The sequence below is a fragment of the Mobula hypostoma genome, chromosome 19 (genome assembly GCF_963921235.1).
Source record: "Mobula hypostoma chromosome 19, sMobHyp1.1, whole genome shotgun sequence".
NCBI lineage: Eukaryota > Metazoa > Chordata > Chondrichthyes > Myliobatiformes > Myliobatidae > Mobula > Mobula hypostoma.
In genome coordinates, this window is record NC_086115.1 from 7887378 (window position 1) to 7906606 (window position 19229).

A 19229-nucleotide genomic window follows, 5' to 3' on the forward strand; every position below is an offset into this window, starting at 1 on the left:
CAAGGGAGTCATGTAGGGAGCGATCCCTCTGGAAAGTGGCGGGGGGAGGGGAGGGAAAGATGTGCTTGGTAGTGGGATCCCATTGGAGATGGTGGAAGTTTCTCCTTCACCTTTTCCCTCTCTCACCTTATCACATCTCCTTGCCTGCCCATCCCCTCCCTCTGGTGCTTCCCCCCCCCCACACTTTCCTTTCTTCCAAGGCCTTCTGTTCTCTCCTATCAGACTCCCCCTTCTCCAGGCCTGTATCTCTTTCACCAATCAACTTCCCAGCTCTTTACTTCATCCCTCCTCCCCCCCAATTTCACCCATCACCTTGTGCTTCTCCCTCTCCTCCCCCACCTTTTAAATCTACTCCTCAGCTTTTTTTCTCTCCAGTCCTGCCGAAGGATCTCGGCCTGAAACGTCGACTGTCCTCTTTTCCATAGATGCTGCCAGCGTTTTGTGTGTTGCTTGGATTTCCAGCATCTGCAGATGTTCTTTTGTCAATACTGGGGCCTGTCCAGCGTTGGCGGGCTCCTCAGTGGTCCGAGTGTGTAACGACCACGTTGTAACTTGAAACTGTAAACAGTGTGTATTGTGAAGTGCTGTGGTATTGTTTTCCAGCGATACTGTAACTAGCTTTGGAAAAGGAAAACGAACAGCGGAATTTCTGGTCACTTTTACTGATGGGAGTTTCTCATCAGCTTCTGATCCCGTTCCAGACTACACCGCAGTGTGGTCAGCACAGCAAGTGATCACCGCGTGGCAGAGTTCGGCTTGTCTTTGGAACGACCTGTGAAAATGGAACGAAATCAGCTCCCGAAGACAGCCGGTCTATCCGTATTTAAAAACGTGCTTCTCCATCGCACGTCAAGATGCCTTGCCCTGCTTGGACCAAGTGGACGGGCAGGCTGGGGGTTCCTGGCATCTTCCCATGACGCTGTGTGCTCGTTGTTACTGTACGGTACTGTCAGGTTGGTGTGTTAGCTCGAATACGAACAGAGGCTGGCTCAGTAACGTACCGGTTAGCGTAACCACTTTATAACGACCGCCGATCAGGGTTCAATTCTCACCACTGGCTGTCAGGAGTTTGTACGTCCTTCCCGTCACCGCGGGGGCTGCCTCGCACACTCCAAAGATGTAGGCGTTAGGGCTTGGGGTAGTGAGCTGTGACCGTGCTGTGTTGGTGCTGGAAGCACGGTGACACATGTGGGCTGTCCCCAGCACGTCCTTGGACTGCGTTGGTCGTTGACACAAATGATGCGTTTCACTGTTTGTTTCGATGTGCGTGACAATAAAAGTTAATCTTTATCTTGACAATCAAGTCCCGCCACAACAGTATCCCCCGTTCGACCAGTGCCTTCCGCGATGAGCTTTAGCGCCTGGACTTCCTCTGCTGCTTTTCGGACGCCTCGCTCTCATCGTCACTGGGCGTGGGCGGTCTCCGGATGATCTTCTTTTCCACCTTGTACTTCTGCTCTGCGACGCGGGGCTCTGCCCTCACCAGGTACTCCCCGTTCTGGTAGGTGATGCTGACAAACGTCTTGGGGTAAGTGCCATACACTCGCCGCAGCTCGTCATGAAGGAAGTCGGGCACTTCCCTCCGGGGGCCGTACGTCTGCTCTAGCTTGCCCCAGTGCAGGTCACCCCTCAGGGTGGAGCCTTCAGGCCAGGCCCCTGAGCCCAGGGCTGGCTGCTGGGCCAAGTAGGCACCGTATGGATAATAGGGTGGGTACTGGTAGGGAGCTGGGTTTGCCGGTGTTGGGAACCAGAACGGAGGGACGTAGGGAACTCCGTAGAAGTGATGGTACTCGGTATAGTTCCCGGCTCCTTCACGCTCAGCGTTCACATCGGTCATGACTATGGTCAGCGGCCGACTGGAGAAGTTGTGCATCTGGATAGGAGGCAGCACAAAGGGATCGGTGAGCATGGTGGCCCTCCAGGGGCCAGGGGGCCTGTAGGAGCCAGCCGCTGGGTACATGCTTGGATGCAGCTGTCTCTCTGTTGCCAGCTCAGTGCATAATGGAGGGTGCTGTTGCTATTCTCCACTGACACTAACACCAACTTCCGGTGGGCTGAGGAAGGAAAGGAACACTATTTATTCTTCCCCACAAACTTCATTGTTTCCTTCAACTAAGTGGGTCTCAGTCACCATCCTCCCCTAATTCCACGGCCCATCTCCCTCACCCCGGTTCTATGTCCCGTCTCCCTCACCTCGGCTCCACGGCCCATCTCCCTCACCCCGGTTCTATATCCCGTCTCCCTCACCCCGGTTCTATGTCCCGTCTCCCTCACCTCAGATCCACGGCCCATCTCCCTCACCCCGGTTCTATATCCCGTCTCCCTCACCCCGGTTCCACGGCCCATCTCCCTCACCCCGGTTCTATATCCTGTCTCCCTCTCCCCGGTTCCATGGTCCGTCTCCCTCACCGCGGTTCTATGTCCCGTCTCCCTCACCCCGGTTCTATATCCCGTCTCCCTCACCCTGGTTCTATGTCCCGTCTCCCTCACCCCGGTTCTATATCCCGTCTCCCTCACCCCGGTTCTATGTCCCATCTCCCTCACCTCGGCTCCACGGCCCGTCTCCCTCACCCCGGTTCTATGTCCCGTCTCCCTCACCCCGGTTCTATATCCCGTCTCCCTCACCCCGGTTCTATGTCCCGTCTCCCTCACCCCGGTTCTATGTCCCGTCTCCCTCACCCCGGTTCTATATCCCGTCTCCCTCACCCCGGTTCTATGTCCCATCTCCCTCACCTCGGCTCCACGGCCCGTCTCCCTCACCCCGGTTCTATGTCCCGTCTCCCTCACCCCGGTTCTATATCCCGTCTCCCTCACCCCGGTTCTATGTCCCATCTCCCTCACCTCGGCTCCACGGCCCGTCTCCCTCACCCCGGTTCTATGTCCCGTCTCCCTCACCCCGGTTCTATGTCCCGTCTCCCTCACCCCGGTTCTATGTCCCGTCTCCCTCACCTCGGCTCCACGGCCCGTCTCCCTCACCTCGGCTCCACGGCCCGTCTCCCTCACCCCGGTTCTATGTCCCGTCTCCCTCACCCCGGTTCTATGTCCCGTCTCCCTCACCCCGGTTCTATGTCCCGTCTCCCTCACCCCGGTTCTATATCCCGTCTCCCTCACCCCGGTTCTATGTCCCGTCTCCCTCACCCCGGTTCTATGTCCCGTCTCCCTCACCCCGGTTCTATGTCCCGTCTCCCTCACCCCGGTTCTATATCCCGTCTCCCTCACCCCGGTTCTATGTCCCGTCTCCCTCACCCCGGTTCTATGTCCCGTCTCCCTCACCCCGGTTCTATATCCCGTCTCCCTCACCCCGGTTCTATGTCCCGTCTCCCTCACCCCGGTTCTATGTCCCGTCTCCCTCACCTCGGCTCCACGGCCCGTCTCCCTCACCCCGGTTCTATGTCCCGTCTCCCTCACCCCGGTTCTATGTCCCGTCTCCCTCACCCCGGTTCTATGTCCCGTCTCCCTCTCCGTTGAGGGATGTGGATGATAGACAGGAAGAGGAAATTTATTATAACAACCATGAGATTAGACCTAACCTCACCATCAAACCCTCAGATAAGGGGGTGCTGTAGTAGTCTGGCGGACTGACCTCTACCTGGCTGAGGCATGTCGACAACTCTTAGACACTTCCCCTTACTTATCTCTCCAACAGGATCCCACTAAGGAACACCAGGCCATTGTCTCCCACACCATCACTGACCTTACTGACTCTGGGGACCTCCCATCCACTGCCAACAATCTCATAGTTCCCACACCCCGTAATCCCGTTTGCACCTCCCACCCAAGATCCACAAACCCATTTGTCCAGGTAGACCCATTGTTTCTGCCCCACTGAACTCATATCTACAGACCTCGACTCTGTTTTATTCCCCCGGTTCAGTTCCTTCCTACCTACATCCACGACACTTCACACACTCGTGATCTTTTCAATGATTTCAAGTTCCCTAACCCTGTGCATCTTATTTTCACTATGGATGTCCAGTCCCTATGCACCTCCATCCCCCACCAGGAGGGCTTAAAGCTCTCTGCTTTGTTCTGGCCCCAACCAGTTCCCCTCCGCCACCATTCTTCTCCCTCTAGCAGAACTTGTCCTCACTCTCAATAATTTCTCCTTTGGCTCCTCCCACTTCCTTCAAACAAAAGATGTAGCCATGGGCACTCACATGGGTCCCCGCTGTGCCTGCCTGTTCATCGGCTACATGGAACACTCTATGTTCCACACCTACACTGGTGACCATCCCGCACTTTTCCCACAGTACATCGACGACTACATTGGTGCTGCTTCCTGCACTCCTGCTGAACTCCACGACTTCATCCACTTTGCCTCCAACATCCACCCTGCCCTCAGATTTACCTGGTCCATTTCTGACACCTCCCACTGCTTTCTCGATCTTTCTGTCTCCACCTCTGTGGACAGTCTATCTACTGATATTTTTTACAAACCCACAGCTACCTGGACTATACCTCTTCTCAACTTGTAGAAATGCCATCCCCTTCTCTCAGTTTCTCCGGCTTCACCACATCTGCTCTCAGGATGAAGGCTTTCATTTTAGAACGAAGGAGATATCCTCCTCCTCCAGAGAAAAGGGGCTTTCCTTCCTCCACCATCAATGCTGCCCCCACCCCATCCTCCTGCCAGCAACAAGGAATAGGGTTCTTGTCTTCACCTACCACCCCACCAGCCTGCGTGTCCAGCACATAATTCTCCGAAACTTCCAACATCTCCAAAGGGATCCCACCACCAAGCACATCTTTCCCTCCCCACTACTTTGCACAGGGATCGCTCCTTACATGACTCCCTTGTCCATTCATCCCTCCCCACTGATCTCCCTCCTGGCACTTATCCTTGCAAGCAGAACAAGTGCTACACCTGCCCCTACTCCTCCTCCCTCACTACCATTCAGGCCCCAAACGGTCCCACCGGGTGAAGCAACACTTCACCTGTGAGTCTGTTGAGGTCATATACTGTGTCCGGTGCTCCCGGTGTGGCCTCCTGTATATCGGTGAGACCCAAAGTAGATTGGGAAAACCGCTTCACTGAGCACCTACACTCCAGAAAAAGTGGGATCTCCCGGTAGCCACCCATTTCAATTCTACTTACCATTCCCATTCCGACATGACAGTCCATGGCCTCCTTTATTGCCATGATGAAGCCACACTCAGGTTGGAGGAGCAACAGCTTATATTCCATCAGGGTAGCCTCCAACCTGATGGCATGAACACTGATTTCTCTAACTTCTTGTAATTCCACCCCCCCACCACCACTTTCCCACTTTCACCATTCCCCGTCCCTGTTTCCCTCTCTCACCTTATCTCCATACCTGTCCATCACCTCCCTTGGGTGCTCCTCTTTCTTCCATGGTCTCCTGTCAGATTCCCTCTTCTCCAGCCCTTCATCTCTTTCACCAATCAACTTCCCAGCTCCTTACTTCACCCCTCACCCTCCCGGTTTCACCTATCCCTCTTCCTCTCTCCCCCGCCCCCCCACACCTTCTTACTCTGAATGCTTCTCTTCCCAGTCCTGATGAAGGATCTTGGCCTGAAACGTCAACTTTTTTCTCTTTTCCACAGATGCTGCCTGGCCTGCTGAGTTCCTCCAGCATTTTGTGTGTGCTCCTTTGAACTTAGTATAATTTGTCATTGAGATTGAAACATGGAATATGTACAGCAGTACAGCACAGGAACAGGCCACTCGGCCCACAATGTTATGCTGAACCAAATAAAAAGTAAATCAAAAATCCCAAACACTAATCACTCCTACCTACACCATGTCCATATCCCTCCATCTTCCTTACATCCATTTGCCTATCCAAATGCCTCTTAGAAGCCTCTATTGTATTTGCCCCTACCACTATACCAGGCAGAACATTCCAGACATCCATGACTCTCTGAGTAAAATACTTGCCCCTCACATCCCCCTTGAACCTACCCCCTCTCACCTTCAATGCATGCCCTCTGGTATTAGACATTTCAAACCTGGGAAACATATTCTCTGTCCACCGCCTCTCATAATCTTGTAAACCTCGATCAGATCTCCCCTCAGCCCCCACCGCTCCAGAGAAAACAACCCAAGTTTATCCAGCCTCTCATGATAGCACACGCCCTCTAAACCAGGCAGCATCCTGACAAACCCCTTCTGCACCCTCTTCAAAGCCCAGACGTGGCCTAACCAGAGTTTATAAAGTTGCAACACAACTTCTTGACTTTTGAACTCAATGCCTTGACTAATAAAAGCAAGTGTTGCATAAGCCTCTTAACCACCTTATCGACCTATGTGGCCACGTTTATGGAGCTATGAACTTGGATCCCAAGATCTCTCTGCTCAGCAACACTGTTAAGGATTTTGCCCTGAACAGTGTACTGTCTCCTTACATTTGCCCTACTGAGGGGCAACACCTCATATTTATCTGGGTTAAACTCCATCTGCCAATTCTTTGCCCTTACCTTCAACTGATCAATATCGTGCTGTATTCTTTATAAGGCTTCTACACTATCCACAATTCCACCAATTTTGGTATTATCCGCAAACTTACTAACCCACCCATCTACGTTTTCATCCAGATCATTCATATACATAATGAACAGTCCCAGTACAGATCCCTGCAGAACACCACTAATTATAGACATCCAGCTGGAATAAGTGCAAACTGCCAATTTGCCACAGACCCAATTTATCTAAATCTTCTGGATTAGCCTCTCACAAGGGACTTTGTCAAACGCCTTACTCGAATCCATGTTAACAACATTCACTGCCCTACCCTCATCAATCTCTCCCATCACCCTGTCAAAAGAAATTGGTAAGACATGATTTACCCCACACAGACTTGCTGTCTCTCCCTAATTAGACCATGGGTTTCCAAACACACATACATCCTATCCCAGATCATTTTCTCCAGCAATTTCACTGCAACTGAGACTCACCAGTCTACAGTTTCCAAGATTTTTCCTTGTCTCCTTCTTGAATAGAGCCGCTCGCCAGTCCTCCGGAACCTCACCTGTGCCTACAGAAGACATGAAGATACTGATCAAGGCCCCAGCAAACTCATCACTTGCCACCCTCATACCCTGGGGACTTATCCATCTTAATACTCATTAGGAGGCCCAACGCTTCTACCCCCATGACCTCTAAATGCCCTAACATACATATACACTCCACACCAATCTCCCGGTCCTCCATGTCCTTTTCCTTAGTAAATACAGAAGTAAAGCAAACACAAAAGAATCTGTAGATGCTAGAAATCCAAAGTGACACATACAAAATGCTGGAGGAACTCAGCAGGTCAGGCAGCACCTACAGAAAGGAGGAAACAGTCGACATTTTGGGCTGAGACCCTTCATCAGGACTGGAAAGGAAGAGGAACAGTCAGAGTAAGAAGGTGGGGGGAGGGGAGGAAGAAGTACATGGTGGTAAGTTGAGACCAGGAGAGGGGGAGGGGTGAAGCAAAATACTCTTTAAGGACCTCACTCTCATTCTCCACATCCAAGCAAATGTTCACTTCTTTATCCTGAATGGTCCTACCCTCTCCCTAGTTAACCTCGTGCTCTTGATGTACGTATAGGATGTCTTGGGATTCACCTCAATCCTACTCACCAAGGACTTTCCACGGCCCCTCCTGGCTTCTTCATCCTCGTGTGCTCAGTTTCATCCTGACTTCTGAAGCTTTACATACTTTTCCTTTTCTGAACTCATCCCCTCTCTGGACATCCAGGGTTCTCTTATCTTTCCATCCCCGTCCTTCCTTCTAACTGGAACACACCTTTCCTGTGCCTTGTCCAATTGATCTTTAAACATCCTCCACATGTCTGATGTGGACTTGCCAGAGAAAAGGTATTATCAATTAATGCTTCTTAGTTCCTGCCTAATGCCCTCATAATGTGGTGGAATGCAGCAGGCCAGGCAGCATCTATAGGAAGAGGTACAGTCGACGTTTCGGGCTGAGACCCTTCATCAGGATTGATTGAAAGAAGAGCTAGTAAGAGATTTGAAAGTGGGAGGGGGAGGGGGAGGGGGAGATCAGAAATGATAGGAGAAGACAAGAGGGGGAGGGATGAAGCTAAGAGCTGGAAGTTGCTTGGTAAAAGGGATATGAGAGGATCATGGGACAGGAGGCCTAGGGAGAAAGAAAAGGGGAGGGGAGCACCAGAGAAAGATGGAGAACAGGCAAGGAGTTATTGTGAGAGGGAAAGAGAGAGAAGGGAAAAAAGGGGGAAATAAATAAATAAATAAATAAATAAATAAATAAATTGATAGGTAGATAAATAAGGGCTGGGGTACGAAGGGGAGGAGGGGCATTAACAGAAGTTAGAGAAGTCAATGTTCATACCATCAGGTTGGAGGCTACCCAGACGGAATATAAGGTGTTGTTCCTCCAACCTGAGTGTGGCTTCATCTCGACAGTACAGGAGGCCGTGGATAGACATATCAGAATGGGAATGGGATGTGGAATTAAAATGTGTGGCCACTGGGAGATCCTGCTTTCTCTGGCGGACAGAGCGTAGGTGTTCAGCAAAATGATCTCCCGGTCTGCGTCGGGTCTCGCCAATATATAGAAAGCTGCACCGGGAGCACCGGACACAGTATATCACCCCAGACGACTCACAGGTGAAGTGTTGCCTCACCTGAAAGGACTGTCTGGGGCCCTGAACGGTGGTAAGGGAGGAAGTGTAAGGGCATGTGTAGCACCTACGCTCTGTCTGCCTAGCCTAGTCTAGTCCAAGCCTAGCCTTGTCCAAGAGCCAAGTCCTGCCCTGGAGTTCCACACCCAGCCCAGGTGTACCTCACCCAGCCCGGTGCTGGAGAATCCTAGTCCTGTCCAGGAGCCCCTTGTCCAAGCCACATCCAAGAACCTCGTCTAGTCCAAGCCAAGTCCTAGAACCTCATCTTATCTAAGCCTAGTCCAAGAACCTCATCCTGTCCAAGTCAAGGCTTTATGTTCTCATCCTGTCCATGTGCCTCGTCCTGTACTGGAGTTCCATGTCCAGTTCTGTAGCCACATCTTGTCCTTGCCTAGATCTGGGGTCCAAGCCCGAGTCAAGACCCAGGTTCTGGGTCCCTGTCCAGTCTCTGGCTCGGAGTCCTAGCCCAGGCTCCTAGTTCCAAGTTCCTTGTCTTGGTCCCGCTTTCCTAGTCTTAGTCCCAGCACAGGCCCGGTGTCCTTGTCTTGTCTGTGTCATGGTCCGGATCGGGGTCCCTTTAAATTTACCTTGTTTATGTTACAATCCGGACCATTGATTCCCTGTTTTCCCGTGTCCCTCGACTTTGGTGATTAATTAACACTCGGCTGAACCGATAGTTTATAGTCTCCGGCTTTCAGCTGTTCGGCGCGAGAGCGTCTGCAAAGTCATCCAAGGTACGGTGTGCCGATGTCATCTGGCCAGAGCAAGCCTGGTCTCTGCCAAAGCGAGTGCCGGTAATTCATCCTTCCTCACCGGAGCAACCCTGTCCAGTTACCTCACCAAAACGAGCCTGCAAAGGTTCCTCATCAAGGTGGGTCCATCAGTTAACCCGCCGGAAGGAATCAAGAACCGCTGTCTACTATTCCCGGGCCAAGTCGAGAGCTCGCCACTACCCGGAGGTTCCAAGTCAAGTTCTGGCTCCGGGGGCATTCAAGCACCAAGTCGAGTCCTGGCCCTGGCAGCATCCAAGTTTCGAGTCGAGTCCTGGCCCTGGCAGTCTGTGATTCCTGTCCTATCCCCCCTGTTTGAATCCCTTTTCTGCCCCTCTCACTTCTAGCCCTCGTCTGCAGCCCCCGCCTGCACTTCGGTCTAGTTCCATCACTGGAGATAGATAGGTACTGTCTGGTGTTCATTCATGTTGGTCTTGTCTTGTCTTCACCTCCGTGGGGTAAGTCAGGCCGTCTTGCCATTGCCCCGCGGAGGGTCATGAGTACCAGCCCTATGTCCTGTACCCAAGGAGGGGTCCCGACTCTGTGTTCTGTGTATGTGTCCATGGTTCCATGTACCTGCTCTCCCAAAACTGAGGATCTGTTTTCCATGTTGCTCCTCTCCCCAGCCCATGTCATGTCCTTGCCCAGTCTCGGGCTTGGAGTCCATACCCTAGCCTCTTCATGTCTCCTCTAGTTCTGGGATCCAATTCCGAGTCCTGGCCCAGACCCTAGTCCCAGCCTAATAGTAGTCCTGAGTCCTTGCCCAGTTTGCTACTCCTGCTCCTGCCTAGCTCTCCTGGTATCGAACAATAAACTAAACCTAAGTAACCTCACAAGATGTGTCTTGCATTTGGGTCCAACCTTGCTCCCAATGCCTCCGCCAGTGTGACAGTCTGGGGCCTGTGTCCATTCTGTGTCCAGCGTCGTTTCTTCCTGACTCCCCTTGCTTTCTTGATAAACCCTGTCCTGTTCCTAGTACTTCAGTGTCTGTGTCTTGCATTTGGGTTCGCCAGCAATGCACCCCCCCCCCCATAACAGGTCATGGAAAGACCAAGATCACCCACGTCATATGACAAGGCACATAATGAAGGATAAAGCTGTGGGAGAGTCTAGGACCGGAGTGCATAGCTTCAGAATACAAGGAGGTCTCTTCAGAACAGAGATGGGAAGAAACGTCTTTAGCTAGCCGGTGGCGAATCTCTGGAATTCGTTGCCGCAGGGGACTGGGGAGGCCAAATCGGTGGGTATATTTAAAATGGAGGTGGATAGATTCTCATTTAGTCAGGGCGTCAAAGGTTACGGGGAAAAGGCAGGAGAATGGGGTTGAGGGAAATGAATCAGTCATGGGGTAGACTTGACGGGCAGAATGGCCTGATTCTACTCCTATGACTCATGGTCAAAACAATGAGTTAGAACCGGATAAACGCAGAGAACCGCAAACAATAAATCAAAGTAGAATTAAAGACCGCAACTCGGGAAAATAAATTTCACTCTCCCCCCACGAACTCAGTAATTGTGAATGACTGCCCTGATGCAACACTGAGTCAGAACAATTGCGACCTTCAAACACATCGTGTTTCTGGCAACAGGTTAGCGCTATGTTACCTGACCGCTCAGGTATGTCGTTTCTAATACCTGAGAGCGTGCACTTTAAGGTAAGGGGGAAGTTTCAGAGGAGATGTGAGGGGCGTTTTTTTTTACACGGAAAGCGGTGGGTGCCTGAGGTGATGGTACAGATAGAAACATTCGCGACTTTTTGAAGAGCCGTTCAGATCGCCGCATGAGTATGAGGAGAATGCAAGGATGTGGACATTGTGTAAACAGAAGAAATTAATTTAGTTGGCTTTTTATTTGATTACGAGTTTACTTGGTCCGGCACAGCATTGAGTTCGTGTGCTGTACTCTTCCACGAGAACTTCAAACGATTATACCGCATCCGTTTGCCAGGAAATGGCTGGCGGCTCTTGGGAACTAAAAGGCTGGTTTACGGATTTCTTCAATGAATACGAAAGGATCATGATAATTTGGGGGAAATTGCCGATACAAAAACATCCTCTCCACACCTGACTGCGTTCTTAATGCAGCCCTCTGTGTACTAACTGAATTAATATCAACCCACTCCGTTCAGTGACTTCTTCTTCGAATAAAGGAGGTTGTTTATGTTAAAAGCAGTTAGTAATGGAGCGGAGACTGAACTGAACTTACCTGTTTCCGCTCGGCCAGAGTGGTAATGGTTGCGGGGGACGTGCCGCCGGCCGCCTCAGCACCTGCTTCACACGCCGGCTCTCCGGCCAGACTGGCGGTCCGTCGTAATCGTTGCCGTGACCCCGTAACCAGGCGGAGCTGGGAGGAGAAAACAAGGCAGGGAGGGTAGGTGGAACAAGAGTGAAGGGACTGGGGAATGTTAGGGAGGGAAGATTTGGGGCGAAGTAAAAGGACAAGGGAAAGTGGAGACAAGCTTTCTAGTGCTTTTTTTTTAAAAAATTTAACGCAACGGTAAAATAACACAGCAACACACATCAAAGTTGCTGGTGAACGCCGCAGGCCAGGCAGCATCTTTAGGAAGAGGTACAGTCGACGTTTCAGGCCGAGACTGGAGTTCAGTAAAATAACACCGCGGTTCCGAATCAACGGGGAAATTGCTGAAATGTGATCTCGCCTGAGAGGCGACGTCCTCTTTGTGCACAGGAAGATCCCACGCCCAGCCGGACGAGATCGAAGGTAATAACAGAAGGACATTCGGCCCCTCGTGTCCAGCACAGCATTCCGTAAGACCTTGTTTGATCTTTCACCTAACGACATAGGAGCAGAATTTAGGTCATTCGGCCCATCGTGGCTAATCCATCTCCCGGTAAACTTTCACACCCTGACTAACCAAGAACCCACCAAGCTCCGCCTTAGATACAGCCACCTTGTTCTGTACTAATTCCACACACCTCGATCCAGCTGGTATCTGCAAATCTACCTCTGTTCTGGATGTATCCGGTGGCTGCACCTCTAGGATACAAAGTTTAACTTTATATATCTTGCCGACGTCAAAACATACGGAGAAATACCTCGTTTGTATCAAATCAGATCAGCGAGGATTGTGTGGGGGCAGCCCGCAAGCGTCGCCACGCTTCCGGCACTAACATAGCAGGCCCACAATTATTTTTAACTTATCGACACACAGCGTGGAATAGGCCCCTCCGAGCGGTGCCGCCCATCAATCCCCCAGCTTAACCCCAGCCTAATATTGGAACAATTTACAATGACCAATTAACCTACCAGCCAGTATGCCTCACCACTGTGGGAGGAAACCAGAGCACCTGGAGGAAACCCCGCAGTCACGGGGAGGACGTACAAACTCCTAACAGACGCAGCAGGAACTGAATGCTGGTCTTCCTACCATGGGCACTGTAATATTGTTGCCGGAGCAGACACAGTAGTGGCACTGAACAGACAAGGACTGGAGGGATATGGACCATGTGCAGGCAGATAGGTTTAAACTTGCATTATGGTCAGCACAGACATTGTGGGCCAAATGGTCTGTTTCTGTGCTACACTGAGTGTTCTAGGTTCTCTCCTGGCCACAAAGGTAGATAGTGGTCAAGCAATAGTCTAAAACCCTTGTAAGATTCAATATTTACCTTTATTTATCACATGTACATTGAAAAAGATGATGTAATCATGTGTTGTTTGCGTTAACAACCAACACAACACAACCCGAGGATGTGTGAGGGCAGCCCGCAAGTGTTGCCACCCATTCCAGCACCAACATCGCGCGTTCACAATGTTCAGAATGACACAGAACACCACAAGCATCAAAATCATAACATCAAAGCAAGCCCCGTTTCTCCAGCCCATCCTTCTACACAGGCCTACAACCACTGCACAGGCTTCTGCTTGCAGACATTGGGCTTCAACTTCACCAGCAGGCTCACAGAGATGTGCAGACTCAAAGTTCCAGCCACTAGGACTCAACTTCCAGACTTCCGATCAATCTTCAGTATTGATCACTGGTCACCAAGCACTGGGCCTTGAACACCAGGCCCAAACACTGGGACTCAAACACCAGACTCACCAATGAAGGGACCCAGGGGAAGTAATAGGCAGGAGGGAAGAAGTGGAAGATCAGAGTGGGGGATGGGGGGGAGGGAATTTCAAACAAGAGAAAATCTGCAGATGCTGGAAATCCAAGCCACACACACAAGATGCTGGAGGAACTCAGCAGGCCAGGCAGCATCTATGGAAAAAAGTACAGTTGGTATTTCGGGCCGAAACCCTTCGGCAGGACTGGAGAAAAAAAGCTGAGGAGTAGATTTGAAAGGTGGGGGAGAGGAGAGAGAAACACTGGGTGATAGGTGAAACCTGGAGGGGGAGGGATGAAGCAAAGAGCTAGGAAGTTGACTGGTGAAAGAGACAGAAGGCCATGGAAGGAATTAAAGGGGGAAGGGGAGGAGCACCAGAGGGAGGTGATGGGTGGGCAAGGAGATAACATGAGAGAGAGAAAAGTGAATGAGGGGGGAGGTATTAGTGGAAGTTTGAGATATCGATGTTCTTGCCATCACGTTGGAGGCTACCCAAATGGAAGATAAGGTGTTGTTCCTCCAACCTAAGTGTGGCCTCATCACAACAGTGGAGGAGACCATGGATAGACATATCGGAATGGGAATGGGAAGTGGAATTAAAAATGAGTGGCCACTGGGAGATCCCACTTGTTCTGATGGTCAGAGCATAGATGCTCAGTGATGTGGTTCCCCCAATCTACGTCGGGTCTCACTGATATACAGAAGGCCACACCCACCCCTCCAGGAGCACCAAACACAGTAGATGACCCCAAAAGACTCACAAGTGAAGTGTCGCCTCACCTGGAAGGATTGTTTGGGGCCCTGAATGGTAGTGAGGGTGGAGGTGTGGGGGCAGGTGTAGCACTAATTCTACTTGCAAGGATAAGTGCCAGGAGGGAGATCAGTGGGGAGGGATGACTGGACAAGGGAGTCATGTATGGAGTGATCCCTGCGGAAAGCAGACAGTGGTGGGGGGAGGGAGGGCAGGGAAAGATGTGTTTGGTGGTCGGATCCGGTGGAAGGTGGCAGAAGTTTCGGAGAATTATGTGTTGGACGTGGAGGCTGGTGGGGTGGTAGGTGAGGACAAGAGGAACCCTATCCCTGGGACGGTGGCAGGAGGATGGGGTAAGAGCAGACGTGCATGAAATGGATGAGATGCAGTTGAGGGCAGCGTTGATGGTGGAGGAAGGGAAGCCCCTTCCTGTGAAGAAGGAGGACATCTCCTTCGTTCTAAAATGAAAAACCTCATCCTGAGAGCAGATGTGGTGAAGATGGAGGAATTGAGAGAAGGGGATGGCGTTTTTACAAGTAACAGGGTGGGACAAGGTAGCTGCGAGAGTCTGTTGGTTTATAATAGACATCGATGGATGAGATGTCTCTGGAGATAAAGGCAGTGAGATCGAGAAAGGGAAGGGAAGTTTCAGAAATGAACCAGGTAAATTTGAGGGCCGGGTGGAAGTTGGAGGCAAAGTGGATGAAATTCATGAGTTTCTCACTGTCTCTGTCTCCAGAGGCAGCTCACAGGTATTTCCTAGTTTGTTTCTAGGGATGGTGGGCTTGCCCAATGAGGAAGGAATAATGGGATAGACCTCATACTCTGTAGAGGTTAGAAAACTGAGAGATTAAACCACATAAACATATCAAATTCTGAAGTGAGTTGATTGGGTAGAAACAATAAATTACTAAATTGGTTTATTGTTCGAACACCTAACGAAAAACTTGGAAAACTTTGCTTTGAGGCAATGCCTCAAAAAGGCAGCAGTCATCATTAAGGAAGCTCACCACCCAGGACATACCCTCTTCTCATTGCTACCATCAGGGAGGTGGGACAGGAGCCTGAAGCCACACACTCAATGTTTTTGTCACAGCTTCTTCCCCTCCACCATCAGATTTCTGAATGGTCCATGAATCCATAAACATTATCTCACTAGTTTTGCTTGCTTTTTGCATTATTTATTTATTTTTTAATACATTTAGCTTTGTAATGTCTAGTATATTCATGTACTTCACTGCACTGCTGCCACAAAACAACATACTTTCAGTAAGCATTTCATTAGGTGCACCCGCTCATTAATGCAAATATCTAATTAGCCAATCATGTGGCAGCATCTCAATGCATAAAAACATGCAGACATGGTCAAGAGGTTCAGTTGTTGTTCAGGCCAAACATCAGAATGGGGAAGAAGCGTGATTTAAGCGACTTTGACTATGGAATGATTGTTGGTGCCAGATGGGGTGGTTTGAGTATCTCAGAAACTGCTGGTCTCCTAAGATTTTCATGCATAACCATCTCTAGAGTTCACAGATAATGGTGCAAAAAACCAAAAATAAAATTCCAGTGAGCAGCAGTTCTGTGGTGAACTCGTGTTGTTAACGAGGGAAGTCAGAGGAGAATGGCCAGACTGGGACAAGAAGGCAGACAGCAACTCAGATAACCACACATTACAACAGTGGTGTGCAGAAGAGCATCTCTGAACATGCAACACATCGAACCTTGAAATGGATGGGCTACAGCAAAGGAAGATCACGAGTGTACAGGAGGTACCTGATAAATGTACTGATATGAAGAAGCTTAGAGACAGTGTTTGACCCAATTTCTCCACTTACAAGATGGCCTACAGGGACGAGGTCCAGCATCTGACCATGTGGTGTGCCAACAACAACCTGGCCCTTAACACCCAGAAGACCAAGGAGATCATTGTGGACTTCAGACATGCTAGGAGCCACACTCACATCCCCATCTACATCAACAGAGCTATAGTGGAGCGTGTATCAAGCTTCAAATTCCTTGGTGTCCACATTTCCGAGGATCTCACCTGGTCCCTGAACTCCTCCATCCTGGTCAAAAAGGTGCAACAGCACCTTTATTTCCTGTGGAACATCAAGAAAGCTCACCTCTGTCCCAGGATACTGATGGACTTTTACCGCTGTACCTTTGAGAGCGTACTCACCAACTGCATCTCAGTGTGGTATGGCAATTGTCCCGTATCGGACCACAAAGCACTCCAGCATGTGGTGAAAGCTGCCCGGCGGATTATCGGCACCCAATTGCCCACCATTGAGAACATCTACCATAAACGCTGCCGGGGCAGGGTGAAAAACATTATCAAGGATGCATCTCGCCCTAACCATGGACTTTTTACTCTCCTCCCATCCGGTAGACACTACAGGAGCCTCTGCTCCTACACCAGCAGGCACAGGAAGAGCTTCTTCCCTGAGGCTGTGACCCTGCTGAACCTCACATCACAGCGCTAAGCAGTATTGCACCCGTATTGTACTGTCTCATTACTTTTAGATTTGTGTGCTGTAGCCCTTACTTTTTATTCACAGTTATTTTGTAAATAATACTATTCTTTTGCACTTCTGGTCAGATGCTAACTGCATTTCATTGGCTTTGTATCTGTACTCGGCACAATGACAAAGTTGAATCTAATCTAATCTAAAGTGTCCATTATTCAACAATTAAAGGGTTGAGGAAGATTGAGACATCGAGGCAAATGCAGAAGACGAGCGAGAGCCCAGCGCCAACTGCCATCCTGTTGATTGCCATTGGAGAAGGATTGTGTGAGCGGCCTGTCGCTGAGGTGGACGACTAGGCCGCTACCCTCGTGTGGTGTCTCTCCTTGCGGCGATGTCGGAGGACACCACCGTGGTTCTACGTTAATGGATGGGACAACTGTGCTTATGGACTGTAGCCTTTTCAGTCTCATCATTTTTATGATCTGTGTTTTTCACCCATTCCTTTTCCATTTGGTTGTGCGAGAGGAAGGGTTTAGGGGTTGTTGTTCTTGTTTTTTTGTGCGGGGAGGGGGGGTTGGAGCCAAGGTTCTTGCTCTGTTTTGTGCAGAGGTGGGAGTGATAATCGGCATGCTGTTCTTTTTTTGTGCGGGTGGGGCGAGGGTTTGATGATTCTCTCTGAACAACTTTCATGTCCTTCCTTTGTTTCATGGCTATCTGGAGAAGACAAATCTCAGAGTTGGATATGGATACACACTTTGATAATAAGTGAACCTTTGAACCCTTGATAAAGCCCCCCCAGTGAGTGTATATCAGTGATAATAAAGCTCATTCTGACTCTGATTCACACAGTTCAGTTCATAAACACAAGAGATTCTGCAGATACAGTACCGGAAATCCTGAGCAACACACACAGTTGTAAATATGGAGTTTTTGCTGGCCTTCTCACGTCTCCGGCCTCATTCCTGATGCAGAATTTTGACCCGAAACGGCCGACAATTAGTTTCCTCCAACAGGTCTGCACGACCCGCTGAGTTCTTCCCGCAGACTGTTTGTTGCTGTAAATTCTCTCCACGATAAAGTTTGCAACCTAAGGTGTAGTGTCAGCAGCAAACGTATTAATCAAACCCTCGGCACTTCCATCAAATTATTTGTGTAAATAGTTAAAGCCGAGGCCTTTGCACCAACCCTGCCTCTCACTGCTTGTTACAGCTGGGACCCCACGGCGGTGTAGCGGTCAGCGCGATTCTGTAACAGCCCCGAGCGTCAGCGTTCCGAGTTCAATCCCGACGCCTTCTGTACGTCCCCCGTGGAATTCGTGGGTATTCTTTGGGTCCTCCAGTGTCCCTCCACAGTCTGTAAGGCAATTCATTTAGGTCCACAGCTGAAGCTGAAGAGGCGGAGCTGGAGTTGGACTGCAGCCAGTCAGTGACGGAAAGAATAGGGTGATTTGGCAGATGAATGCGTGGCTGAGGAACTGGCACAGGGAGCTGGGATTCTGATTGCTGGATCATTGGGATCTCTTCTGGGGCAGGCACGGCCTGTAGAAAAGGGACAGGTTACATATGAACCCAAGGTTACATATGACCAATATCCCTGTGGACAGGTTTTCTAGAGCTGTTCGGGAGGGTTTAAACTAATTTGGCAAGGGGGTGGGAACCGAAGTGATTTACAGAGGCAGCGTGCACCGTGGAAGACACTAGCAGTAGGTCAGAAGTTCGAGAGTGTCGGGGGTGGAAGTGAGTGAATTACTGGGGTTCTTGGGAGACTGGAAGGTCTGAAGGTAGGTTAGTCACCTGGACCAGATGGTTCTGTAAAACGTGGCTGAAGAGATTGGGGAGGCATTAGTAATGATCTTTCAAGAATCACTGGATTCTGGAATAGTTCTGGAAGACTGGAAAATTGCAAATGTCACTGCACTCTTCAAGAATGGAGAGAGGCAGAACAAAGGAAATTGTAAGCCAATGGTCAGTGGTCTCGATCTTTGCAATGGCTCCGATTATCTCATTTTCATTACGGACGTCCGGTCCCTATACACTTCTACCCCCGTCAGGAGGGCCTTAAAGCTCTCCGACAACAGACCCAAACAGTTCCCCTCCCCCTGCCTGTCGGAACTGGTCCTCGCTCTCAAAAATTTCTCCTTCAGAAAAGCTGGAATCTGCTATGATCTGCCAGAGGGGGTGGTGGAGGCGGGAACGGAGGCATTCTGGCAGCTATTTGAAAGGGCAAAGTTCAGGGGGGCATGTAATTAATGTAGACAAATGATAGACATGCGGGCCAGCAGCTCCATGGTGGGCCGATGGGCCTGTTTCTGCGTTGTACGACTCTAAACGTTGGATCTTTTTCTCTCATGGTCCTATGATGTTGTTAAAAATATTTTGTTGCTTAGCAACATGCAAGTGAGCAGCGGTACGTATCCGGAAGCAGTCTCTAAGAAAGATACTTTTTGTTACACAAGTTTCTATAGCAACTCAGGTATTCCCAACGGCGAATCGAAATTCCACAGTTTCATTTATAAGATCGTCAGACAACATTCTAACTGAAGGGATAGGCAAACTTCCCA

General features: G+C 50.2%; 1 protein-coding gene across 3 annotated transcripts; it reads right to left on the reverse strand.

The window, feature by feature from the left end:
* Window positions 1-313: 313 nt before the first annotated feature.
* LOC134358786 (uncharacterized) lies at window positions 314-17684 on the reverse strand. Of its 3 annotated transcripts, none has more exons than XM_063071275.1 (4): window positions 17558-17684; window positions 11586-11723; window positions 6916-6995; window positions 314-2054 (listed from the first exon to the last, which is right to left on the reverse strand). In XM_063071275.1, exon 4 carries the CDS (start codon window positions 1958-1960, stop codon window positions 1355-1357), a length of 606 nt encoding a protein of 201 aa, XP_062927345.1. In that variant the 5' UTR covers window positions 1961-2054; window positions 6916-6995; window positions 11586-11723; window positions 17558-17684; the 3' UTR covers window positions 314-1354. The 3 variants fall into 3 exon arrangements, with proteins under 3 accessions (XP_062927345.1, XP_062927344.1, XP_062927346.1); XM_063071274.1 differs by having other exon boundaries at window positions 11586-11774; window positions 17558-17666; XM_063071276.1 differs by lacking the exon at window positions 6916-6995 and having other exon boundaries at window positions 11586-11774; window positions 17558-17666.
* Window positions 17685-19229: the final 1545 nt, after the last annotated feature.